The following is a 27,403-nucleotide window of genomic DNA, read 5'->3' as shown; positions in this document are numbered from 1 at the left end:
GGAATGATGGTTTTAATTACTGCCCAGGCCTGGTCTAAAGGGGGTGATTGCTGAAGAGCCTGCTGAGTGTCCTAGGTTGGGAGTTCAGACCGATGCCAGTCATGCTGTGCCTGGCTGCCTTTGATGCTCCCTCCCCTCTGCTTTATTCCCACATTGTGCTTATTAGATTCTTTGCTGCTGATGCTTCACTGCACCTTTGTTCAAACCAATGCTTCAGACAAAGAGAAGCATAACCAGTGAGATTTCAACTTCAAACCCCTAGAAAGTTTCAGTGATGCAGAAGGCAACTTAATCTTTTGTGGAAATTAAATCTGCAGCGCTCCCATTGTGCGGTGGCTCTCTGGCACAGAGGAGATGGATTGTGAGTTTGCTCTGCGGAGACGACGTGATATTTTTCATTGAAGAATCAAAATGCAGGAGACCAAGGGTTAGTGTCAAACCATGTATGTAAACTAAAATGAGCGCTAAAAATAGCAAAGGCTTCTGAAACGATGGAGACTGAATTGGGGAAAATTCCCCCCCGCTGTCTGCTCACATTCAGGGAGAGAAATCTACAGAAGATTCATGAGCAGGCTGTGTCCTCCGTCTCCTCGGCAGCTCCCAGCAGGAGGGTGTTGCTACGTGTCTGCTCTCTGTTCTCCTGCAGCCCAGCTGTGGACCAACCCTTGTTGACTTTTTAGAGATCACATGGCATCCTCACTGAGGCAGGCTCTGCCTCTGCAGGACTCTGCCATGGTCAGCACGGCCTCCTCCTCCTTCTACTCCTGCCTTTACCCCCTGCATCTCCAAAAAAAAGAGGCTGGGCTGGCCGGTGTTTGAACACATCAGGAGTTTTCACAAATACAATATTTCATTTTTCTTTCACACACAAGTCAAATGTTGTGATCACTTCTTCTTAGCAAGCTGACAAATGATTGACAATTTAATCCATTTCACTTTTTCAATTGTTCACTGTCTACATTTACTTTATTCTCCATGACTATTGAATCAAATCTGTCTCTACCTAGAATTCCTGTATCTGTATACACAAATAATCTTCAACAAGTCAAGGCCTCCAGCTGGGGGATTTTATTTTCATATGAACAGGAAACAACATTTGCCAAATAAACAGAACTTGAATGGGATATGTCCTTGGCACTCAGGCTTGCAGGAAGTGTAGATAAAGGGGTGAATAATGATGATGTGTGAACCTGGTTAGAGTTTTGTTTTTATATGAAGTGATTAAGTGTGTGTGGTATTGAAGGGTCATTTTTTGCTGTATGGTCTACCAGAAAATGTCCCTGAAAGACATGGAAGTGAAAGAAGAGATCATATGTGGCAATTTGAGTCAAATTTTAAGCTCTTAAAGGAACAGTTCAACCAAAAGTGAACATTCAGTCATTAGCTACTCACCCCCATGCCGATAGTAAGAAGAGTGAAGTAGAGATAGAGGTAGGATCATTTCCAAAGAGATTCTGAATGAAAAAAATACTGTAAGAGATGTTTTTCTTCCACAAAACATTTAAGTAATCACCTTTTAAATCATTTCAGTTTCTTACCGTGCTCACTTTGTCATAGTAGGTAGCTAGAATGCACCTTAAAGGATAAGCTCACCCAAAAATTAAAATGCAATCATTATCTCCTCACCCCATGCTGATGGAAAGTCAGGTAATGTTTTGTAGTCCACAAAACATTTCTGGAGTTTCACAGCAAAACAGTGCTGCTGCATTCCCCTGAACAACTGAAATAGCTGGGGACTTGTTTTAAAACGTAAATAAATAACCATCTAAAAAATATATAAAATGGCTCCATTAAGGTCATTTGGCATATTCGAAGTCTCCATAAGCCCTGAGAGCCCACGTTGATTTGAAAAGATGTTATTTACTTTTTAAAGTTGAGTGCAAACAGAGAAGTGGGTGCATGTCTTTTTAAATCACTTTGGGGTCTCTGGGCTTCAGGAGACTGCCAGATGAGCTGTATGAAGTCATTTTATGCTTTTTCTCAGCAGTTTTTTAACAGCATTGGGGTAAGTAGATAATGTATATATAATTATTTTTGGGTGAACTGTTCCTTTTAGGTGCATCGCAGCCACCTACTATGACAAAACGAGAATGGAAAGAAACTGAAATTATATGAGCGGGAATGTATTATTTACACCATATTATCATATGTGTGTCATTAAAGCTGCTGTAAGCATTGTGGTCATTTCAGCTAACTCCCTTTCACTTTTCCAGGTAGCAAAACCCTCCCTCCTCTCTGTCACTACACTTGCACGACTCCTTTCTGTTGTCGAGGCAGCTCTCCTCTTTCTTTTCTTCATGCATTTGTCATCACTTGGCCTGTTTGGTAGTATAAGTCATCACTGGGAGTGGAATTGGTAGCTTTCTCTGTTCCACCATAGCAGGTGTAGGTACCAGAACAGGAGGATCCTGCTCTCTTTGTTTTTCCCAAGCAAACAGGACGGCCTCTTTAAGAAGTTCTCTGTTTTGATTGGATGAAGTGGGCAGGGATACCAGAAGATTTCCTTTCTCTTTTACTGCATGAGCAGGGGGAGGAGAGATGGGTGTCTGGTCAAACACTCTGTAACAGTGATTACTGTTATACATGAATACAGAATACAGAGCTTTATAACACATATTTTATCAATAACACTTACAGCAGCTTTAACACAATATCAATATTTTATCTTTAAATATGACCTTATAGACAATACCAGTATATTGCAACCCCCCGAAGGAGGAACTTAAATGCTTTGAGGAAGAAAACCATCTCTAATGGAATTTTGTCATGCAGAATCTGTTTGGAAATGATCCTCTCCTTCTGATGGAGGACTGCTACCATTGCGAACAAAGACAGTAACTGTTACGGTGTTTTCTGTTGTCATTATAACACCAGTTTGCCTGAGATCTAACATTCTGTATCCTTGGTTTGGCTGCTTATTCTGCATGGGCTTCGAAACCTATGGTGCAAGTGTGTGTTTGTGTGTGATGCAGTGCCTGCGTCTTTTAAAGGATGAACACAGTGATGCTGAGCAGATTAGGTTCCACGGCAGGCGAGAGAATAATCTAATTTTACTAACCCGCTTACTGATATCATGGCACGCTAGATCCGTATTATTCAGAATCCGCTCTTGTTTTAGTTCTGCAATCAGGAGTTCAAGCTTAATAGGACCTCTGTGATACATGTAGAAGAAAGCTTTCATCTGGTTTTGTCGTTTCAAACAGGAAAGATGAGGTTAAAGGCTATGAATATCATGCAAATACCATCTTTTAATATAGAAACATCTTCCTGTGATGACGATGATGATATTCTTTGGTTGTGATGATAATAATATAGGAATAAAGGGTGTGTGTTTTGTGAAAGTGCAGCCAGTTTGATATACTAACTGTGTTGCATGTTTCCTTTCATCAGCTTTGGGCTGTAGTATTTCACAGAGCATGATTAGCGTAAGCGTGGAATCCACACCGCTGGGGGCTGCGGGGCAAGCTTGAAGCCTGAAGCGCATTCATCAACGTCCCTGGCAGGGTGCACCTTTCTCAGCCGCACAACGCTCAGCTTGCAGCCATCTCCCCAGCCAAGTTTTAGTCTTTTTCTTTCATTTTTACTCTATTTCAATGGCCTTTGTTGTTTTTTAAGAGATAGCAAAACCTTTCTTCTTTTTTTAAATCAAAGCTTCTACAGTGCTGGACTGTTTGTGTCAGATGCGTATTGTTCATCATTATGACAAAATAATATTACTTTGTGTATGTGTGTAATGTTGAATCACATCTGTCCCTGTTCAGATGCTCATAGGCACACACACCCAAGTGGATTTTGGTGTGTTATGTAGCTCATGGTTTTTACCCCACAGTCAGGCTTGATGACACTGATGTCCCTGCCTTTTTCTCCATCTCCCCTCAGTCTTCTTCCAGCAGGTAAACAGTGACTGAAGCAGGTCCTCTCAGACTGGTCCCTTAGGTCTGAATTTGTAATCACTCTAAGATCTCAGACATGAAAGACTTGCGTACATCTTCCTAAAAATGCCCTCTGAGGTGCCAAGTTCTGTTTCAAATCATAGGATGTGGAGAAGAGAAGAAAAGTTTGGAAAGAAATAATAGCTTGTGATCAGTTTCCTCTTCGAAGGAGTGGAAAAGAAGAGTTTTTGACTTGGTAAAGACATTCTCAACACTTATATGTCTAAATCAATCAAGTTAAACTTCACGAGAAAGGGAATGATCATCTTAACAGACAAGGCCTTCAAAAGGTCTGGGAGCAAGCCTCAGCCTGAATCCATCTAGGCCTTACTTACTGGCCAACAAGCCCCATTAGGACTAATTTCTTCTGCATCTAAAACCTTTACTTGATTTATAATGTTTAAACTTGACATATATTGCAAATGTAACATTGTATTAATCATAACGTTTCACAAGGTTTAAGTCATGCTAAGCCTTTCATTTTACCTCTTCATCAGTGATTATGATCAATAACAAAAACTGACATTTTGGGGTTAATGTTCTTATGGTTCTTGTTATAATTGTGGTTCAGACTAATTTGTGGCCTGAACAGCACATCTGGACATTTGTCAGTTTATTTCTGATTTATAAAAAAACAACGATACGTCTATCAAAGCCCTGAGTTTCATCAATGAGTCAGTGAAGAAGGCGCTGCTCTGTTTACCAGCACTGGTCTGGATATTTACTGTACGGGCGTTGCTGCCATCTAGTGGTTATTGTTGAGATCGCAGCATTGGGGGAAAAAATGACACAACAGCACTAGGTCAAACGTATCACTGCGCTTAAAAAAGTAGTCCAGAGGCTTGTCTGATAAATAATTTCAGCAACCCTTGGATGACGTCTGTATTAGATTAATTATAAACAATTGCACTTTTAGCAGATGATGATAAATGCCTTGTTTAAACCGAAAAAGTGATGAAAAGCTGAATGGCAAGCGTATTGATTTTCTAAGTGAAGAGGCCTATAAATTAATTGTCGTAAGCGTGTCTTGTCCTTTCCATCGTGGACTCACCTGTGGTGATTAACTAGCTGATCTCCCGACATCGAATTGTCAATTTCAGCAAACTTTCTTCAAGAGTGAGTATGTTTATTTAAATTGATGAAACATAAGTTAATATTGACACTAAATTTGGAGTCAATTGGATCTCTTAGATGTCACTTTTAGCCAGTCAGTGAGGTCACGGTCACCGTAGCTGTTGACTAATGTTAACTAGCTAAATTATTTGAGTAGCATAACAATTACATTTTAATGTGAGTGTCGTATCCTACAAAAGTAAGAAATAGAGTTACTATTTGTCGGTGACTCTTATTAGCATGCTATCTTAGCTAGCCACAACTTTAGCTAGTTCACTGAGCACGCAACTAGCACGCGTTGTGGGCTCACTTGTCGCAATGAGCACGTGCAGCTCAAGCTTGTAATTAAGTACTACTCCCGATTTACTTATTTACTTTTTGTTTTTGTGATTTAACAACTCGTATCAAATTATTTGGCTGGTGGGGTTTTTGTGTTTTTTGTTTTATATAAATTAGTTCTCTTGAGCTTTCAAATGTTGGTTCAAGTTGGCTAAAGATACCGTGGTCAGAAAATGTAAATTTTCAGTGATTCCTTTTTTTAATGTTTTGATGCCAGAATAACGTTATTTTTCTAAACAGCGCTACCATTTGAAACGATCCGAAAATGACTGGTCGCGCCCGAGCAAGATCAAGAGGCCGAGCACGGGGTCAAGAGACCACAGCACCGGGAGCAGTATGAGCAGTCTTTAACTAATGTCACTGTAATGTGTTGGTAGTTTTACATGTTGGTCAACCTTTCATACCTTAATGATACTTGTGTGACTATTTCAGGTCCACCATTATCAAATATCACTGTTAATAGCACACTGTGTAGCTGTACAAATATTTTTTGCTTTCTCTTGTGAAGGGATGAAGGACTCGCTCAGTTTTGTGTTACCATCCACTTTAATTTGAACTTAACAGCAGTTGTGATGCTCAGCGATGACACATGACATCTAAGTAATTATCCCTGTATCTGAGAAAAGTATCCACCAAGCAAAGGACGTCATTTAGTCATCTCTGCTAGATAGAGATCCAATGTAGTCGACTATCTGTAACACAGTTCTAGCCGAAAGGATCTTGAAATTGTTTAGATTTAGTTTTTGGTACTGCAGCTTGCAGGATGGATGATGTTTTATCACCTGAGAAAAGTAGATAGTGATTACAAGGTGATCAGGTGTCAAGACAGTGAACATTATTACAGCGTCTTGGCTACAGCCCTGATATAGACCGGCAGCAACCAGCTAAATTGCGATTACAACATCAACTTGTCACAAAGAATATATATCATATTTAGGTTTTTATAATTTGTTTTTGTAGGCTGAAAGAGACAATATTGATTTCGTTTTAAGTACTTCTCCAAAGTCACTGGAAGGTGAAATGTGGTCTACATGAAGACTTCATTTCAATGCATTTACTGTTTCATATAAAATGTGGCAAGTATGGAACCATAATGGGAACAGTTCTATACATTAATGTAAAATAAAAACATTGTGCTTGCTGCTGTAAAGTGCATGCAACTTGTGGAGCAAAAAGTCAAAGAAATGCATGTGATGCTTTACACTAAGGATTGTATGTGGTTGCAGTAGTGTAGCAGATAGAGCAGCCGCTCGCTACTCAAGAGGTTTGTTCCCCGACTCTCCTAGTGAAATTTAAAGTGTGAAAGTGTTTTTTTTTTTTTTTTTTTGTTTTGGCTATAAATGCACCTGTTATCCTCTACAATGTGCAAATAAGACCTTATTATTTTTCAAATTTCTCACTTGAAAGCCAGTAATCCTGATGAAATATAGTTTAAATGTGAACGTTTAAGCAACAGCTTTAAATAGATGTCTACTAAATCTGCAGCCAAAATTTAGCTATGTTCTAGCCTAGATGTCAGTTATCTATGGAGAGCTATTATGTCTTTTAGACACAAAATTGCTTGCTTGAATGAGGAAATGCAAGTAGAGGACACACCACTTTACAGGAAATCTGTTGTTCAATACTGCCCTTAATAAAAGTATTTGAAATGTCTTTTGAAAATAATGCATTATTTCTTGAACACAATTCCCACATCTCCAACTTTTTCTTTCTTGAAGAGCCAGGCTCGAGAGCCTGCGCCAGCAGCTCCCCCACCCACAGAGGGAGAGCTGGTTGGTAGAGGGAGGCAGAAAGGTGCTCCGGGACCTTTTTCTGCAGAAGGTACAGTCAAACACATCTTAATATATTTGTTTCTTACTTCAAATGATCTTGGCAAATCCCTGTTTTTGAAAGTCTGTGAAAATGTAATTTTAAGTGTCTTCCAGAGAGATGATTGCATTATCTTTCAGTTGCATTGTCTCCACTCCAGCAGTGCAGGAGAATTGGGTATTTCAAGCCAGGGGATATTTTTCAAAAACCCATAGAAAATAGGCATACACTGTACTTGTGGAGTAAATACTCCAGCTTCACTGTGGTGATCAGTCCCTAAAGTATTACCTATGCCAGTCGTAGACTCTCAGGGCAATAAAGTAGAGGGCGACCAATTAATTGCTTTGGCCGATTAATGAGCGCCGATGGACCTTTTTTACAAACTATTATTGGCTGGACTTGGCTCCGATGGCTGCATAGCCTCCTCCGACCACATGGGAGAGTACGTTACCATTTTGCATGGACGATACGCTGAGTCAATCATCATTTTAGGGCCACTTCTGCTGAAAATATGTGTGATTGACTCCTGATAATCTAAAGTAAACAAATTGATACAATCATATCTAGTCTTGCATACCCAGACCCCTCTCATCTGACCCGTATATAACGTGACATCATAACCTTGTCCACGATAGGTACAGGGCTCTGAAAGACGCCAGGCAGGCAGGAAAAGAAACCATTCTGTTAATGTTACTTAATACTGTATTTACCAATGTGGCGTTCTCTACTCCAAACAATCCAGCCACGTAACTATCCATTCATGAAATGAAATTGCACACTGCAAGATTCTCCTTACTCCAAGAATATGCAAAATATTAATGCTTTGTAAGGGTGGCATTTAACAATGTAACGGGATGCGCGACAGAAGTAATCCTGGCCAGTTCAGCCACAGAACATTGCATTGTCCATTGTAAATAGAACAGATTCCAACAATGTAATCCACTAAATCACGTTTCCAGATCTTGTGTATTTATCAAACAGCCACTTCTAGCTTTTCAACTCAAATTAAAGACTGTGTCCTGCACATCTCCAAAGTTACTCTATTTTACTGATGTAACAAAGCACGAGTTTCACTGTAACTTATCACTGAGAGGGTGGGAGAGAGAGAGACGGCCCTAATGTTCAGTTTAACAGTTCAATAAAGTTAATACCAAAGATGTTCAATTTCAACAGTGTTACATTTTATGTATGTATGTATATGTATGTATGTATGTATGTATATATATATTTTATATATATATATATATATATATATATATATAAAAAATATATGTGTGTGTGTGTATATATGTATGTGTGTGTGTATGTATGTATATATATGTATGTGTATATATACGTGTGTGTGTGTGTGTGTGTGTATATATTTTTTTTTATATCGCCTTTTTTCTTCTCCCAACTATCATTATTATATCGGCCTTAAAAAATCCACTATCTGTTGACCTCTACTGTGTATTTTTAGGTCTGTCATTTGTATTGTGAGGTACTCAAATTCGTCCTTGCAGCTTCACTTTGTTTTTATCAGCTGTTCTGCAGATTTCAGCTGGATTTCAGCAGGTGAAGCTTGGAGAAAGAGGTGGACGCCGCAGGGATTTTCATGATTCAGGGGTTAACACCAGGCAGGCTATGGAGCACGTTAAAGAGTCAAAGACTGGTCTGTAATTAGTAGAAACTGATATACTCAGCAAAAATACATTTTTTCAATTGGTGCAGAAGATTCTAAGTTGCTCACTTAAATTGTGTGTGTACTTTTTCAGGAAGTACTGGTAGTCCCATTCCATTGACTGCAAACTTCTTTCGCATCCTGTCACGCCCTCAATGGGTTCTGTATCAGTACCACGTGGACTACAATCCACCAATGGAGTCTCGTCGTCTGAGATCTGCTCTCCTCTTCCAGCATGAGGAAGCACTTGGCTCAGCGCGGAGCTTTGATGGGGCTCTGCTTTTTCTGCCCCACAGATTGCACAGCAAGGTAATCTAATACCAAAATGACACACAATGCACAACTGTTTTTACCAACTGTTGGAATAAGGAGTTTAAAAGACAAAAAATCTTTTATGGCTTATCAGACTGTTGGATGGTTATCGATGTTATGTAATCCGAGTCCACAAGTCCCCAGAGTTGCTTGCATTCTATTAGATCAGAGTTAACTCTGACCAGTCAATTAAGATTGCATCATTAGAGCCCCATGCTGTCAAAGCTAAGATCATTGCTGTACAGAGAGTTGCTATACCTTTTTAAAATCACTAGTTATCACAATGTGATGAAGTGTGGAAAGTGAGCAAAAGGAAATAGCTTTTGGATGTTTGGCTAAAATTGGGTTATTTTGCTAAAGCCTGCCCACTTTTCAATACTATCACTTGTAATTTGAGTTGAAGGTCCAATTGTAACCATTAAACCATTTTTCCTACTCGATTCCAGTACCTGGGCTTTGGGTATCAGCTGATACAGAGTACCGATCCAATACCAGTGCTTGTTTAAGGAAAATAGATTTTCATTTAAAAGCTGTATATATTACTAACCCTATGTGGATGTGGCATGTTTGCCATCATTGTTGTATGGCCTGGCTCAGTTTAAACCTTGCAGAGAGTGATTGCTGTACAATATTCTTTAATTATCTATTTCTACAGTCGAAAAAGAACAAAAAAAAGATCTAGGAATAAAAATTCCTTTAAAATCTGTTTAAGTGCAGCCACTTTTCAAATAGAACAGTTTAAAACAGTAGTGCAACAGCAACTTACATAAATCTAGGAATAAATAATTCCCTTTTAAAATATGCTCACGGAACTGGTTTGCTTGCAGCACCGCACTTTGAAGGGCAAATGTTGATATTTCGATACTGTGTCCACCCAATGTGCAGACTCGGCAAAGACGTGGGGCACACGTCGGAGGTAAAATTTCAGTAGTAAAGCTGTTCACCTGCACGTCTTTCAGCCTATGTGAAATGTGTTCCCTCACTATCTCATATAGTTTGGGGAGAGCAGTTTTGTTGTGCTCTCTTGCATGATGTGTCTACAAATGCTTATAAGTTTGCTTCTGTTGAAATTGGAAACACTCATGCAACCCCTCAAAATGACAGCCTTGCATACTGAACATGTGGCCATTTTACTGGTGGGGTTATCGAGAGTAACATATTTAACATTTTTGAATTGCTGACATGTTGACTCAGGTGAAATCAAATTATTCGCCACTCTAAAACAGTACTTGCCAGGGGCAACACAGCACAACTTCCTTTGTTGGCTTTTAGAGCAGCGAAGAATTTATTTCCGATGTGTAATGTTAAGCAGAGCTAATGGAGCTAACTGGGAAGTAGCAGGGTCCCGTTTTTAAATTTCGAGGTATTGGATCGGTGCATAGACGCGCATAGACTCACATACACGCCGATGCCTGCATTTTGGGCAGTATAAGCAGCATTTCCGATACAGGTATCGTAATCAGAACAACTCTTAACTTCATTGGGACAGAGAGTCTGGTTTCCTCCTGATAAATGTTTTCCTTTGTTGTGCTGCAATGTCTAACCTTGTTTTTAGGAGACTGTACTCCACAGCGAGACAAGGAATGGAGAAAAGGTTCAGATAACAGTCACCCTGACAAATGAGCTGCCACCCTCATCTCCAGTGTGCATTCAGTTTTACAACATCCTATTCAGAAGGTAGATTTTCCACTTTTCAGGTCTTTTTGAAAATAAGTAATGCAAAATAAAAATGTACTTATGTAATGCAGCAGTCACGTTACATGAAACATCCTCCAATAATTGTATTTGCCTATGACTTGTGTACTTAAGGTTATGGGTCTTACTTGTTGAAATAGAAGTAAATCAATACACCAGCTGTGACACTAATACAGTTCACCACAGCATTTAAGATCTTTGGAAACTTCCAAACAGCTCATTAATGGTGTCATTTCCTTTCTACAGGATCTTGAGAATCCTCAACATGCAGCAGATTGGACGCAACTACTACAACCCTGATTTTGCAGTCAACATTCCACAGCACAGGTATACACGCGCAGCATTAGAGCTATTCAGTCCATAAAGGGCACACTCGGTTCACTTTTTATCAAACTGGCCTTAATGAAAAATAAAAATGGTTCCTCATTATCTGATTGCGTAGCAGCAATAATATAATATGAAATGTGCACAAAGTCAAGTTGCAAGTAAACCATTAGACAATTAGATTAACCAGGCTCAAACTAAGTGACATTAAAGAGAAAAAAGTAAATAAAGATGAATACAATTTAAATGGAATTTAATAGAATGAAGAAGAAAAAACAACAACAACGAAGCAGGGGGGAGGGGGTTTAGCCCACCGATGAGGTTGGTAAGGAATTAAAGTAGTTTATGAAAGACTTCTTTTTTGGGTAAACTTTGTAGAGTTGCCTTTTACTGTTAAACTTATATTTTCTAATTTAAGAAAGGACATAACATCCTTAAGCCACAGAGGTATAGATGGGGGTTAAAAATATAACATCTCACCAGAAGGGAAGTAAAGGCCAATATTTCAGATGACTTCATTTTAGGGTCAGGTGAGGCTCCAAATATAGCAATATAGGGGTCCAGCTTTACCTGGGTTCTGAGAAGGTTTTTTTTTTTTTTTTTTTTTTAAAGTTATCCTTATGTTTAATGGCTAAAATGATTGAACTGTAGCAGAAATTCGGTTTTCCGTTTTGCTGATTACAAGTCTTCCGTGCTGTTTTATTAGGTATGGAATGAAAAATGTGCACCTGTCCCTCTTATCCTAGGCTGACAGTCTGGCCAGGCTTCACCACTGCCATCTTGCACTACGAGAGTTCCATCATGCTGAGTATTGATGTGAGCCACAGGGTGTTGCGCAGTGAGACAGTCCTTGACTTTATGGGCAGCCTGAGGCAGCAATGTGGAACCCAACGCTTCCCCGAGATCTGCGCTAAGGAGCTTGTTGGACTGATAGTCCTCACCAAGTAAGATGCACATTTGACACACATTCTTGGATTAATATGTAGAGGTATTGGATGCAGAAGTAATGTTAATCTGTTTCAGAGCACCTCTACTTAACTTCACCTAATTTCATACTAGTGCTGGACTAACTCTTCTCTTGTGGCCTCTCACTTTTGTTTTTTTAGGTACAACAACAAAACCTACAGGATTGATGATATTGCCTGGGATCACAGTCCCAACAACACATTCAAGAGGGGAGACTCTGACATTTCCTTTAAGAACTATTACAAGTCTGTAGGTGTCACACACTCAACATAAGTATTAGTCCAACAGGGACAATAATAATCAACTTTTCTGCCTCAACAAATGCACACTGACACACATAATAAATGTTTTATAGAGCTCTATATTGGCACATTCAGTTTGAGTATTGGGATTGGGCAACAAGAAGGAAACAGACTCGAGACTTAATAGGCAGTTAATGAAATTACTCCTCTTTAAAGTTTGATGAATTTTTAGGTTAAATATGGAAAGCGAGCAGACTGATGCACTTAAATATCCTGTCCTGTCATACTTTCTGTTCTAAGCAATACAACCTGGATATCACTGATGGGAACCAGGTGCTGCTGGTCAGCCATGTGAAGAGGTTGGGCCCTGCTGGAGCTCCTCCTCCTGGCCCAGCCATGCTCATCCCAGAGCTGTGTTACCTGACAGGTTACTGTCTTATTCTGTGTCACTCTATTCACTCATTTTAACATGTTGACATTTTTGGGCATTTATTGCTTTATGCATTGCATCGGTATCAAATGTATATTGAAAGGTAATTTTACTATACCTGAGACTTTTTTTAATAAACCTTTGCAGTGGTGGAGAAAGTTTTCAGATCGTTTGCTTAAGTAAAAGCACTAATGCCACACTGTGAGATACTTTTTTTTTTCACATTATCTAATTCCCAGTTACAAATTTAAGTCCTGCATTGAAATTGTTGCTTGGGTAAAAGTATCTAAGTATAATCAGGGAAATGTACTTAAAGCGTAAAGAGTAAGAGTACTCTGTGGAAAATGCCCCAGTGACTATTGATACTACTACTGATAATATTATATCATCAGGTTTCTTATTACTCATGCATTAATGTTAAAACAGTATTTTACTGTTGTAACGTTTAACATTTTTGTATAGGACTGCAACTGATGATGATTTTCATTATGGATTATTCTGCTGATTATGTTGTCCATTACTAGATTGCTTGGTCTGTAAAATTTCTGAAAATAGTGAGAAATGTAGTCACAAATAATTAATACAGGGTTCCCGCGGGGTCTTAAAAAGTCTTAAAAGCATTGAATTTATGAATTTGGAAATAATACCTTTAAAAGACTTGAAAAAGTCTTGAATTTTGATATCTGGGTCTTAAATTTTGTGCTGTATGCATGGATTAAAGTTCTCCGTCGCTACGACGGATTTCCGTCATTCAAACTTAACAGAGGCGACTTATGAGATCAATGTAGATCGGAGGAGAACTGTTGGCTGATTTTTATTGACAGATTGTCACACTCTACAGCCAATTATATCGTTAACAGTGTGTGCTCGCCTGACCAATGACAGTGTAGTGACCCACACAGGGCGGGATCTCAACACGGAGCGGCGCTAAAGTTTAGCTGCTTAGCTAGCAAGGACTCGTCGCACTGCTACGTTATCAACTGAGTTTAGTCAGCACGTGAGAACTCGTCTGACACGGAGAGTCTCCTGTTGTGTGCTACATGTGTGAAATAACAACTATAGTCTGGACTTTGTCTGCAGTGTATCTGTGTAAACGGCTTCATTCAGCTTCTCTCCCTCCCCTCTGGCACCGTGAGTTACCATGGTTACAGGAACGCCCTGAAACTTTATAATGTTGATCAAAAAGAAGTTTTTGGTTAGTTTGGCTGAACAATATCATGAATGTTGCCTGATTGTAGCTCAATGCTGAAATCTTGTATTATAACATATAGAACAAAGCCTCAGAGCTTCTTTGATTATTAACAGTGTGTTAGTGATGACAGAAAGGTGATAACTCGCCATCAGACTGACAAGGCTGCAAAAGTTGCTGTTTGTATGATGTATTTTTCTATTAAACGATAAGAGGCTCACTTTACACAATATTATTAATAATAATAATTGATGATGATGATGATGAGAAGAAGTAGAAAAATAGCTTACTGAAAAGTTCTATAGATGGTTGATTATTTGAAAGAGTAAAACTTGGCCACAGCTAATGGGGGGCAAGGTGACACCACCTCATCCCTTACATACCCACAGATTTCTGTATTTCTTTATTTATTTTATTTAACCAGTAAATCACATTAAGACATGTCTTTTGAGTACTGTGGACGTCTTTTGTTTGTTGAATAAATGAACACTCTGAAATTCAAGGATTTCATTCTTCTTTGCCGGTAGGGCCATGAAATAGGCAGAGAAATAGGTATTAATTTTTGATATGAATGGTCTTAAAAAAGTCTTACATTTAACTTGAAGAAACCTGTAGGAACCCTGTAATAACTTGCGCCCAAAGTGACACTAACAGTGTTTGTTTTTTCCACTCCAAACCTCCACGTAATTTAAAAAAATAAATGAAGTAGAAATATTCACATTTGTGAAGCTGGAACCATGGAATGATTTTAAATGAAAAATCTGTTTCTGTGTAAGTAAAGCGCTTCATGTTTTGTATGCAAAAATCTTTAAAAAGTAACTAGTGTGGCATAAAAGTGCAATTTAAAAAAAAAAGTACAAGTACTGCATGATAAACTTAAGTACAGTACTTGAGTAAATGTACTTTGTTGCATTCCACCACTGTACATTTGTCATCTGAGAGTTTTGACAATCTCCTGATCACAACACTACAGTTAAGAGCTTGGTGGCAGCATTTGTCTGTTGGCTGTCATCCAGGGTAAACTTTAACCATTTGGTGAAATTTATTACAACTTTAATTGGAAATGAATTGTGTTCGACAGGCTTGACTGACAAGATGCGAGCTGACTTCACCATCATGAAGGACTTGCACGGCCATACCAAATTGAGCCCAGGGCAGCGGGAGGAACGCCTAAACAAATTCGTCATGAACATACAGAAGTAAGTGATAATCATTGTGTTGCAGAGATCATCAGTAAACCAAGTTTAATTGGTGTAGTTGTGGCTGAAAGTTTGATCTGGCCACATAAGACCAACATGGTAATTCATGACCTGCTCCCCGCAAAATATGTCTAATCAACACATGGTAGTGTAGATAGTCTCATAGGCCTTGAAAATATTAATATTCCTTATTAGTTTCTCCTTGAGTAGATAAGTTGTAAGTTTTTTCTCGAATGTTAATTAAATCTGTCACAACTGCTTTTCCCTGTATGTTTAAATACTTTAATTTATCTAGATATTTATACTTCTCTTTAAGTCAATCATGTAGGCTCTTAACTGTTTTCCTACAAGTTGTCCTCATCTCAGCAGCTTGTGTAATAGTCTCTTCATATGAAGTTAAAATGGCATTTATTCCTGTCAACATTTTCAGGCAATATAATCCCAGGCTTTGATTTAAATCCTTAAAAATTATTTCATAGGGATGCTGACGCACAGGCAGAATTGGATAAGTGGGGACTCAACTTTGATAAGAAGCTCCTAAATCTGAATGGCAGAGTCCTCCCAGCGGAGAAGATTTTCCAGGGATCAAGATCGGTATAATATGCTTTTGGTTACATACATTTGCTCTTTAGAATTCATTAAATGGATTTATTCATATTATCTTAATTGAGAGATTAACAAATTATTTGTGTCATCTAGTACGAGCCCTGGAAAGCCGAGTGGGCAAAAGAGATGCGTGGGATTCCTCTGATCAGCGCTCCACCGCTGGATAACTGGATCATCCTTCACACCCGACGTAATGGCAATGAAGCCCAGTCCCTCCTGCAGACCATCCACAAAGTCTCAGGTCCACTTGGTATCCACGTAAAAAGAGCTGTCATGTGAGTTCTCGCATAAGATCAAAGGTATCCTGCAGTCAAACCAGGGTGTTGCTTTGCACGTTGATCAGCAAACTTACTCCTCCTGACAAAGGTAGCCATTGATTGTTGATCTGTGGCTGGCTCCTCACTTTCTGCTGGGTGCTTTACTCTCAAATTACTGTGCAACTGTTGATTTGTGGTACGTTAGCTTTATGTGGCTGAATTTGCACTACACCTCGTTTTGTTGATTTTGTTTTGGAAGCAATTCTACACTGAACTTTTGACAGCTGTTGTAGTCTTTGCATGTTTCTGCTGTTTATATGTACTGTAGCTGGGGTTTGGTACCAAATTTCAGAAATCAGAATCAGAAATTCCTTTTAGTCCCGCAAACGGGGAAATTTGTGGGTTACGGCAGCCAAAGGACAGTTCAATGTAACAATAAACAATATAATAAAAGGGTAAGAAGAGCTAGAACAGAAATAGAAATGGAGTCGTATATACATAATATGTACAAATATAAACAGTGTAATTATAAACAGTGTGGGCAGTGTATTGTTAATAATAAATATAAGTATGAAAATTGACCAGTTAGTCCAAACCAAAATGAGTTACGTATACAATTTTTATTGCACAGTGCACAAGTGAGTAGGGGTGTCACGATTCTCCAAATCCTCGATTCGATTAAATTTTTCGATTCTAAGGCCACGGTTCGGTTCGATTCTCGATTTTTACATTTATTTTTTGTAAAGCACAGGTTGCTATACCATTTTTAGACTAGACTTTTATGCAATATAATATCTGACCTTTGTTCGCAATGTACCACACTACATTGTCAAATTTAAAACATTTATTAACAACATAATGTAACAATAACTTATATCTTCAGTCAATTAGAAACTTAAACAAAATAACCTGCCATCTAGTTTCTCTTTTGTAACTGCAGTCTTCTTCAAAGAAGATGACATTCAAGTTCACAACAAAACAAACAAAAAAAATAGAGGAGGGGGTTCAAGTTCTGTCGATGGGTCTCCTGCATCTGCAGTTGCCATTTTTGTAAAAGTGGCGTAGCCCCTTTCAGGAATAGGGCATGGTGTGAGTTGGCGAGCGAGAGTGAGGGAGCGTGCGTACGTGCGGACAGTGAATGAATGGGGGAGGAAGGAGAAGCGAAAGAAGTAGCAGTAGTAGCGACAGCAATAAAGTGTACAATATAGGCTGCAGTTTGGCTGTGAATAAAGGCGACGGCTCCTCAAGATAGAGCAAAGCTCCCTGGTATTATTTCCCGACCAGCTTAACACGTGAAAGGGGGTTCACCCCGAAGGTAAACATAAAATTCAGCCCTGGAGGAAATCATCTCCCCTGTGCTTCCCGACCATGGTCCGGGAGCCGAACAGGAATGGTGTAACACCATGCTATCGTTTGACTGGCTGTAGCTAATAGCTACTGGCTTAGCTAGTAGCTAAGTTGGAGGAGGTTGACTCGCAGCACTTCAACACGTGTGTTTTTTTCCCCTTGGCAAGCCGACTGGCTGGACATGGGGGCGTGGCAGTATCGACGATTCCATTTTTTAATTCGAAGTTCGAGATTGACTTAATTTTGGTCGATTTCGATTTAAAATCGAAATCATGACACCCTTACAAGTGAGGTCTACTGGGAGCAGTGCTGATTGTAGAGTCTGACAACAGCAGGAAGTAAGGACCTGCGATACCTCTCCTTCACACGCTTGGGGTGTATCAGTCTATCGCTGAAGGAGCTGCCCAGTGCTGTGACTGTCCTTCACCAGCAGCGATGACAGCTTATCCATCATCCTGCTCTCTTCCACCACCTGCACTGGGTCAAGAGGGCATCCCAGGATGGAGCTGGACTTCTTGATAAGTTTATCAAGTCTCTTCCTATCTGCTGCCGAGATGCTGCTGCTCCAGCAGACTACTCCATAGAAAATGGCTGATGCTACCACAGAGTCATAGAAAGTCCTCAGGAGTGCCCCCTGCACTCCAAAGGACCTGAGCCTCCTCAGCAGATGGAGTCTGCTCTGACCTTTCTTATAGGTTGCTGCAGTGTGATCAGTCCAGTCCAGTTTATTGTTCAGGTGAACTCCCAGGTACTTGTAAGATGTCACCATCTCAATGTCCGTTCCCTGGATGTTCACCTGTGTGCAGGGTTGTTTGTGCCTGCGGAAATCCACCACCAGCTCTTTGGTCTTCCCGGCATTGAGGTGGAGGTGGTTCCGCTGGCACCAGTCCATAAAGTCCTTAATAAGTTCTCTGTAGGCTCTGTCATCCCCATCCCTGATGAGGCCGATGATAGCAGAGTTGTCAGAGAACTTTTGTAGATGGCAGTGGGCTGATTGGTGGGAGAAGTCTGCAGTGTACAGGGTGAACAGGAAAGGGGCCAGGACTGTTCCCTGTGGGGCCCCCTTACTGCAGACAACTGTGTCCGACACACAGTCGGGAGTCCTCACATACTGTGGCCGGTTGGTGAGGTAGTCGAGGATCCAGGACGTGAGGTGTTGGTTGTCCCCCAGAAGTGCAGGCTGTATGGTGTTGAAAGCACTGGAGAAATCAAAGAACATGATCCTCACAGTGCTCCCAGGCTTTTCCAGGTGAGACAGTGATCTGTCCAGGAGGAAGATGATGGGGGCCTCCACTCCGATGCCAGGTTGCCTCCACTCCGATGCCCCCCCCCCCCCCCCCCCTATACAACGGTAGGGGAAACACTGCAGTACCAAAGACCCCTCACCCAAAGGACTTCAATAGCTACAGACCAGTTGCTCTCACTTCACACCTGATGAAGACCCTTCATCAGGTGGTCCTTGTCCATCAGCTGGTCCTTGTCCATCTCCGCCCTCTGGTGGGTCCTTTTATGGACCCACTCCAGTTTGCCTACCAACCTGGCATCGGAGTGGAGGCCCCCATCATCTTCCTCCTGGACAGATCACTGTCTCATCTGGAAAAGCCTGGGTGCACTGTGAGGATCATGTTCTTTGATTTCTCCAGTGCTTTCAACACCATACAGCCTGCACTTCTGGGGGACAACCAACCACTCAGTGATTTTGGTGAGGCAAACGTTAGCTCTGCTGCTAGTAGTAGCGAGAGTATCTCTGCCGCTGCTGGTTCAAGCACAGAGCAGAGTACATCCATGGAGCAGAGCAGTAGCCCACCTGCTTCACCCCCTCCCCCCGACAAGCAGCACAAGTCCAGTCATTATAGGTTGACAGGGTTCGACCCAACTTAGCTGTCAGAGAGGAAGTATTCCTCCTGGCTGTACAAAACTGATATTGGTAAGTATGCAAAAAAAGAGAAACAAATAAAACACAGATGGATAAATAAACAAAAGTAGATTAATAGTTGTAAATAGTTGTAAGTAATTGTATCTGTAATTTGTACAAAAAAGAAAGATATTGCAAAAGTAGTTGTAATTGTTGGAGAGAAAAGAGAAAAATATTGTCAAAGAGTGTTCTAAAGTATTGTTATTAAAATGATTCCTGTTTGATGCCTGTTTGGGCTGCTGCTCCAGCACTGTGTGGTACCACTGTACTGGTACCACGCAGGAGGTTTTCCACAGCATTGGCACTTTTCCCAGCTTCAGGCTCATTTTGAAGAGGTACCTGCACAGGACTTGAGGAGCCTGAGCTGATCCCGTCTGGACCCGTAGCCTTCTTCACTTCATCTTCCTTAGCTCGTTTCTCACCTGGATAGTGGAGAGGGACATAAAGGCTTCTTAAGGAGAGCCTTTTGGAGAGCCAATATTATGTGAATTGCATGCTACCTCTGAGGAAATATTACCGTATGCATTCTTTGATTCCGAATCGATTTTATATAACAAGCGCTTAGACTGTTAGCTCAATGCTAACACATAATTGGAATTCCTATTAATGCACTAACGAAGGTTAGCATCGCGGCCACAATAAAACTATATTTACAAAATGTTTTTAATTTACATACTTTCCATAAAGTCACATGTGACCATATTTACAGGCATATACAGTAATATGTTCTGTACAGCAAGCTCAAAGGTTCAAAACTCAAAATGCCCAATGTGTTTAAATTACAGCCACCACTGGTGGAGACATTGCGTGGCAGGAGAGGGCAGCACATACAAAGTGTATATCTTGATGTTTTCTATTATTTATTCTTATAGCACTCAGTGGATGAACAGGAACAGCTAAATGTAACATTTTACTTAATAAAGTGTATATATATTTTTTGTTTCTTTCTATTGTACATTATATTTTCCACTTTTATGAGGTTAGGTCATGGGGTTTAAAAGGACAGATTTCGAGTTCAGTTTTATATGTGAAGGATATTTAAAGGCTGATGTTTGTGCAGAGTGCAGGGCTTTATTCATATTTGTCCAACATCTTATTTTATTTAGCCTGTTATTTTATTAATGCAGCAGGGATAGCTAAATGTAGCAGTTTACATTTTTAAAAATATTTCATTTACCAGTTTTATATACAGTTTAGTAATGACGCTGGTGAAATAAAACTCAGAAAGCGTGACTGACGTGATGTGCATTGTTATTGGAAATATGATAAATTGTCCGTAGCAGTGCATGACCTTTTTTCCATGGGCAGAACTGTATTAACACTTACTACACTAGTCAAGTACTGAAGAAAGGTACTGTTGGGTATTGGTTCAAATGTGCCGGTACCTAACCCTAACTGTAGCATATAGTGGCATGGGCTTATACTGACCCCGTGCAGGAAAGACCATACACCATTTACCAGAGCCTGGCAAGAATGAGATTCTACAAAGGCCTGTTACAACTTTATTTCCTGGTGCCGGTAAAAACAAGGGAAAAAACAATAAAAACAAATTTTCAGAAAAAAACATAGTTGCACAGCGTAACCAAATTATTCTAATTTAACAAATATTTGAAAATCATGACCCATCCCGAGTCAGTAATGCAGTTCAGCAGCACACAAACTGCAGTCTCCAGAATGACCGTAAAGCTGAATCAGCACCTCTCTAAAACAGTTGGAACAATAACTGAGAATAACTTTAATGAAAGGAGTGTCGTATTAGACCACAGTAGTTTTAGCTTAGTGTGCCTAATTAACTGGCAGGTGAATGTCTAACCATGCATAACAGTGAATTTTTTTCAGGCATCATGTTAGTAAATTTTTTTTATGTTGTCATGGAAGTTAAATATTTTTAAGGGTTTATAAACCTTAGTCAGTGTATTGTTAGCTTACTCCGTAAATGTTGATTTTAATGCCCAGCCCTGTTTGATCATGTTTATATTAATTATTGGAAGCTGCCCTTTATTCAGGATCCAGTATGAAGATCATCAGGAGTCTCTCCTCAGATCCCTGCAGCAGAATGTTGGACCCCAAATGCAGATGGTGAGTGACTGAATATATGATGCACAAAGGAGCAAGTCATCTTAGCTTTTACTGTTGTTCAGTGCGGTGACATTACTTGTGAAGTTTAATGTTAACATGTTGTGTATGTATGAGACGTTTCAAAGCAGTATATTTGTGTTTGTTAGGTGGTGGTGGTCCTGCCCAGCAACAGGAAGGACAAGTACGACACAGTCAAGAAGTACCTCTGTGTGGACTGCCCCGTTCCCAGCCAGTGCGTGTTGGGCCGTACTCTGTTCAAGCCTCAAACGCTCATGACTGTGGCTACCAAGATTGCACTGCAGATGGCTTGCAAGATGGGAGGAGAGCTCTGGAGTGTGGAAATCCCTGTAAGTCCTGTGCACACAATGTTGGATAGCTTAAATAAAAGTTGAGGTGTGTTTTGGAAAACAAATTGAGTGGTTCTTAAATGGATTCAGATGTTTTGGAGCGGATAGAGAATGAAAATGGTACTGTGTAAAATCAGTAATTTTAATTGGTGTCGTTGAACTCTTTTAAAATCGGCATAAGTGTATCAACAATGTCAGGGTCTGAATCAGGTTTGTTTATCGTTAGATATGGGGCAAATATATAATGATATACAGTAGATATATAAATATACATCCAAAGCCTTGTGCTCAGTGTTTGTCAGCCCCAGCTTACAAACCTGGATACCTGAGACCAAATTTTACTTGCATGGTTTCTCCATGGGTGTAGGTTAATGGAAAAAATCTGTAACTTCTTGAAATGAAAAGCATTTCTGGCTGAGGAAGTGGCAATGCAATAGTTTCCATGACTGTTTAAAGGTGAGGGTTGGGGTAAAACTTAATGCTGTTTGAAGTAGAACAGGAACATAACACTATGCTGCTAACTTGTCCCACCTGATTTGTGCAGCTAAAACATCTGATGATTGTCGGCATTGACTGCTATCATGACACGACTGCTGGGAAAAGGTCGATCGGAGCTCTGGTGGCCAGCCTCAACCACAGCATGAGCAGGTTAGTTTCTAAAGCACAGACTTTTTTTTTTAATATACTGTACCTTGGTCTGCAGTGAGAGTCAGGTTGTGGTTAAGACGTGCACTTCTGTGCTTTACACTGAATGTTTTGGTGCCCTCCAAGTCCAGTATTTGATGCAGTGTCATAGAACAACCGTTGTTTGTTATTTTGTCTATGTTATGTCTTTGTCAAGGTGGTTCTCAAAGTGTGTGCTTCAGCACAAAGGCCAGGAAATCATGGACGGACTGAAGATGGCCTTAAGTGGTGAGTTGCTTTCTTTCATTTTACAAAATTCTTCTTTTATTTTCAATATACACGTTAATTCTTCTAATTCTAATCAACAGTCCCAGTATAAATGTCATAATGTCGTTTTCCAGCTGCACTGAAGGACTATCTGAAGTTCAATGACTGCCTGCCTTCGCGCATCATTGTGTACCGTGATGGAGTTGGAGATGGCCAGCTGCACAGTGTGGTCAACTACGAGGTCACACAGATCATGGACTCCATCAAGTCCATGGGTCACGACTACATGTGAGTTTTTCATGTGAAGTTGTCAAGTGTTTTTTTTTTTTTTTTTTTAATTTAACTTTTTTTTTTATCATTAAGTCCCCAAAGTGCTGATGACATTATCACCTATATATAATAAAGACCTCCATGTCTTCTGATTTGTGTATGACGGAGAACTGACTCTGGTTTGTCTTTTTATATTGGTTGCTTGGTACAAGAGCTTACTTGCCAAAATAAGTTAAATACAGCTCAAATTATACAGTAGGTTGCTAGTTTTTGATCCGTCTGCTCATGGTAGGCCCAAGCTGAGTGTGGTGGTGGTGAAGAAGCGCATCAGCAGCAGGTTCTTTGCCCACATGGCAGGCAACACTACCAACCCTCCTCCAGGCACAGTCATCGACTCAGAGGTCACCCGTCCAGAGTGGTATGCTACTTAGCTAATCCTGCATAGTTTCATGTATTTATTTAGTAGTAGTGGTCTTGAGCTGCTGCAACCCTTGTTTGCCAGGTATGACTTCTACATTGTGAGCCAGTATGTCAACAGTGGATGCGTCTCCCCAACCCACTACAATGTTGTGTACGACACCAGCGGATTGAAGCCTGATCACATGCAGCGACTCACCTACAAGCTGTGCCACATGTACTACAACTGGCAGGTAGGCTGGCTTTGAAGTGCGTAATTACGTTTTGTCCAGGATGGACGCACTCACAATTTCTCACACAGAAGTTTTGTGAACAAATTTAAATCTAATAATTGAGATTACACTAAAAATTTCTTTCAGTACAGGTGTGGACATGAGGATGTCGGCAGGTCCTTTAAAGTCTTCAAATGTCAGTTTTATAAATACTAGGCTTTAGAAGTCATTCAATACTTAAATTTGTATGTGTGCTGACTTAATTGCCACGAACAATTAATCTAATTTCATTTATCCTTTTTAATTTATTTTTGTCAAAATGAGTTGCTTTTCTGATGTTACAAATCTTCAAACCTACCACTAAACCAAGACTAGAGATATGGACATTTTTCGATTAGAAGATGCATCGGGATGTGGTGCAGAGGCCTGTGATCAATATGAGACAATATCATATGCTCATTTAACACAATCAGTTACATTTACATCAACTCACAAAAAGCAACTAAAATGTGATTTGACAATCTTATTACTGAACTCTTCAGTGGAATTATAGTTTTATCAATGGTTCCAGACATTTTAATTTAATAAAAAGAAAAGAAATAGACCTTTTGTTCACTATAAAGTGCCACATTTCTTAAATGCAAATGTTTCAGTTAACTTAAAGGGCCCTTGTTGACCTTTCAATTTGAACATAAACCATGAACATCTATGACTGCTGCTGACTTGTTCCCGAGAGGGGAGTAAATATCGTCTTTTTCTCCACCTTTTTCTTGGCTGCTTGCCATTTTCTTCCGGGCGCTAACTAGCACTGTTTAGAAAGGAGTTGCGCATGGATGGAAACGGTGACTCAGACGTGCCATGGGAATTTCATAATAAAGGCGTATACAAATCGATGTTTTCACTTTGCATCAATGCTGTTGGGTCATTGATCATTGAATTGATATATCGATCTGGATCGATGCATCGTTACACCCCTATAGATGCCTTATTTTAAAGCTGTTATGTGCAAACAATATTATTGTAAATTATAACTATCATGTAAGGCACTGCAAATGGATAAATGTTTATGTATTGAAAAGATGCAGCTTTTATTTTGTAGACTGCTGTAGTCTGATTATTGGAAAGACTTTCTGAATAACAGGGGAATTTAAATGATGAAAAAGTAGCCATGTGGGGTAATATAGATCATTGAGGATGCCATACACTGAGATGCATTGAGAATTGTTTTGCATTCAAATCATTGACAGCTGAATGGTAATCAAATTGTGAGGCCAGTCAAGATTCTCACCTCTCACCAAGACTGCCTTTTTTACTTCATACTTGTTACATGTTTGTAAAATGTAGATTAATCAAACTCACTGTAATAACCATATTAGTACATAAAACCTCCCTTTGCATGGACCCTATATACTAATCTGCAATACTTGAAGATAAGATTATTAATCTGAACATGACCTTTACAAGGTCATAAAAAGCATTAAGTGTAAAAGATACCCATGGACACCCTGGACTTACAAAGAATAACCAATCAAAGCCAACAGCATTTAACCCTGTAAAGAAGTAATAAAGGTCAAAGAGTGATTTTTGAATTGCCATGCTCTAGTTCATTTTCTCTATTTGCTTTAGGGGATCATCCGAGTGCCAGCTCCCTGCCAGTACGCCCACAAGTTGGCTTTCCTCGTGGGTCAGAATATCCACAGGGAGCCAAATGTGCACCTGGATGACTTGCTCTTCTACCTATAAGGACACAAGATGAGCAATTTGTTTGGCTCTGTCTAGCTCTGAAGTTTCCTTGTAATGAACCATATATATGTAAGCCTTCGTTTGAAATGTTCACGTCACCAAGTACGTTTTAAGTTTAGTTTGGTGCCAAGAGTTTGTTTGCATTTCTAGCTTCAGATTGAGTCAGATAACCCTGTGTATTAAGTTACACAGTTTAAGAGGTTTGTAGTGCACATTGAAGTCTAATGTAAAGAAAAAGAAACAATCGGGAGGTCAAAAGTCGTATTCTGTATGCTGAAGTGATTAATATGCACCCTGTCTGCTGTTGGAAATTTGTAACGTGAAGTGGATGATGTTCGGACTGAAATGTCACTTTATCTGAGAGTTGATCCAAGCAGAAATAGTTCAAGGAGACAATGTTATGTATTCAATAAGAACTTGATTACCAAAATAAGATGATTTTGGATTCTGGCTTTTGAGCAAGTAAAAAAATATCTAAGAAAAGCTTTTTTTTATTATTATTCATAGAGGAACCTAAAATCTTTGTTTACCTTTTTGTTAGGCCAGTGAGCCTCCAGTTGATTTGTTGATACTGTTCTCCATAGTGGGGTGTAAAAATGTGCTGAAATGTCCCAATTTGTTAGTAGTGTTTCTCATGGGTCAACATCTTGGTCCTGTTATTGCTGTGATGCAAATGGTTCTAATAAATATTTGTTCCTATGGTACATTCAAGATCTGGTGTTTATGTTGAATAACATGCAAACATTACAAAATATCAAATTTATTTAGATTTTTTTTTTTTAGAAAAGATTGCACATGCACACTCACACAATAATTTGTAATCATCAATATAGGCTGATAATTCTTTTCATAAAGCTAGCACACAACTGCAGACTTTTAAACAATATGGTCTTCAAGACACCATGGGGAAAGCTTGCACTGTTGGATTATAAAGTTAAATGTACAAAAAAGGCAGTTTGAAAATCAAGTATAAACATTTAAAAACAATTTTACAAATGGACAAAGTACAAAAAGAGCAACAGTCACTCAAAATGAATTGAAGCAATGTCTGAAGACATGGTCCATAAATAGGAAAAGATGTACATCAGTTGACCGCAGGTTAACATGGCTGTTGGCCGAGAATTGTACAGAAAGTATTACAGAATGTTTTGCATACATTCTTTTTTGGCAGTTTCAGTTCAACTCGTGTGTGTAGAAAAAATAAGCTCAATTTGAAAAGACATGAGGATGAAATGGAAAAACAGAATGGTGTGAGGAAATAAACGTGGACTGTTTCATTCCACGCACAATGACGGACATCTGCACAATCCTTTTGGGCAGCTCTGAAAATACATTGGCTTTCATTTCATCATACATTCACTACTCTACATTAAGGTGTAGATATATATATATTGATATACAGTACTTGTATCCTGCACCAACATAACTCGGGACATACTGAACAGGCATCGATGACAGATTGGCTTGAACAAACATTTCAGATCTAATAGATTTTGGGTTTGAAGGGTAGAGGGGCAGTGAAGAGGTAGCCTTGTGTCTCACTGCTAACTACTGCGAAAACAGTCAAACCTTTAGTCTTTTGGTGAAGCCCAAAAGTGTTTCATGTTGTGAATCATGCAGTACAATGAAAAGCCTTCATTTGCTGATGCTATATCACACATAAATTATTTGTATTTATATTTTTATCTGCTAATATAATATTGTTTCCTTAGTAGAGTAGTCATCATTTTAATTAGATGTGCATCAGTGTGGCTTCAAAAACAGTTAAATAAAGTGCCTTCATACGCAGGGAGGTTTTTTGACCTTTTTAGAACTATTTTCTAAAATATATTTTTGTAAATTTATTTTTTGGGCTCAACTAAGAATGATAAACACAGTCAATACAGGAGTCTCAGATGGTTATATGTAAGCTCTGGTCCTATGGAAATCACGACAGTCACACAATACCCTGCACATCACAAGTCAGGATTAACATCTGCAAACATTTCTTGTTTCATGAAGTCACAACATAAATGAATAGTAGGCATGAAACTGCACGCTCTACTGGACAAAGTACTAACCATTGTGCGATCATAAGGCAAATACATGGAGGTTGGATCTACTAGGCAT

At 39.5% G+C, this 27,403-nt stretch overlaps 1 protein-coding gene across 2 annotated transcripts; it reads left to right on the top strand.

Annotated features, from left to right (window-relative positions):
- Positions 1–4,920: 4,920 nt before the first annotated feature.
- Positions 4,921–26,005, top strand: piwil1 (piwi-like RNA-mediated gene silencing 1). 2 transcript variants are annotated; one of them, XM_073465344.1, is made up of 21 exons: positions 4,921–5,048; positions 5,625–5,718; positions 7,103–7,205; positions 8,716–8,844; positions 8,948–9,162; positions 10,721–10,842; positions 11,107–11,187; positions 11,931–12,128; positions 12,291–12,399; positions 12,693–12,819; positions 15,093–15,210; positions 15,690–15,804; positions 15,910–16,091; positions 21,342–21,414; positions 21,561–21,761; positions 22,306–22,409; positions 22,603–22,673; positions 22,787–22,940; positions 23,215–23,340; positions 23,425–23,572; positions 25,178–26,005. In XM_073465344.1, the coding sequence occupies exons 2-21, from the start codon at positions 5,650–5,652 to the stop codon at positions 25,292–25,294; spliced, it is 2,562 nt and encodes an 853-aa protein (XP_073321445.1). In that variant the 5' UTR covers positions 4,921–5,048; positions 5,625–5,649; the 3' UTR covers positions 25,295–26,005. The 2 variants fall into 2 exon arrangements, with proteins under 2 accessions (XP_073321445.1, XP_073321446.1); XM_073465345.1 differs by lacking the exon at positions 4,921–5,048 and adding an exon at positions 5,315–5,386.
- Positions 26,006–27,403: the final 1,398 nt, after the last annotated feature.

This window comes from Pagrus major, chromosome 5 (assembly GCF_040436345.1).
Source record: "Pagrus major chromosome 5, Pma_NU_1.0".
Classification (NCBI taxonomy): Eukaryota; Metazoa; Chordata; class Actinopteri; order Spariformes; family Sparidae; genus Pagrus; species Pagrus major.
This window is presented reverse-complemented; position numbering and strand designations above follow the sequence as displayed.

Bases quoted from the DNA above. Each gene is read 5' to 3' on its own strand.
- piwil1 (XM_073465344.1), top strand. From the start codon at position 5,650: ATGACTGGTCGCGCCCGAGCAAGATCAAGAGGCCGAGCACGGGGTCAA. The intron at 21,762-22,305 runs GTAAGTCCTGTG...TGATTTGTGCAG, and splicing joins TCTGGAGTGTGGAAATCCCT to CTAAAACATCTGATGATTGT. The intron at 23,573-25,177 runs GTAGGCTGGCTT...TATTTGCTTTAG, and splicing joins ACATGTACTACAACTGGCAG to GGGATCATCCGAGTGCCAGC.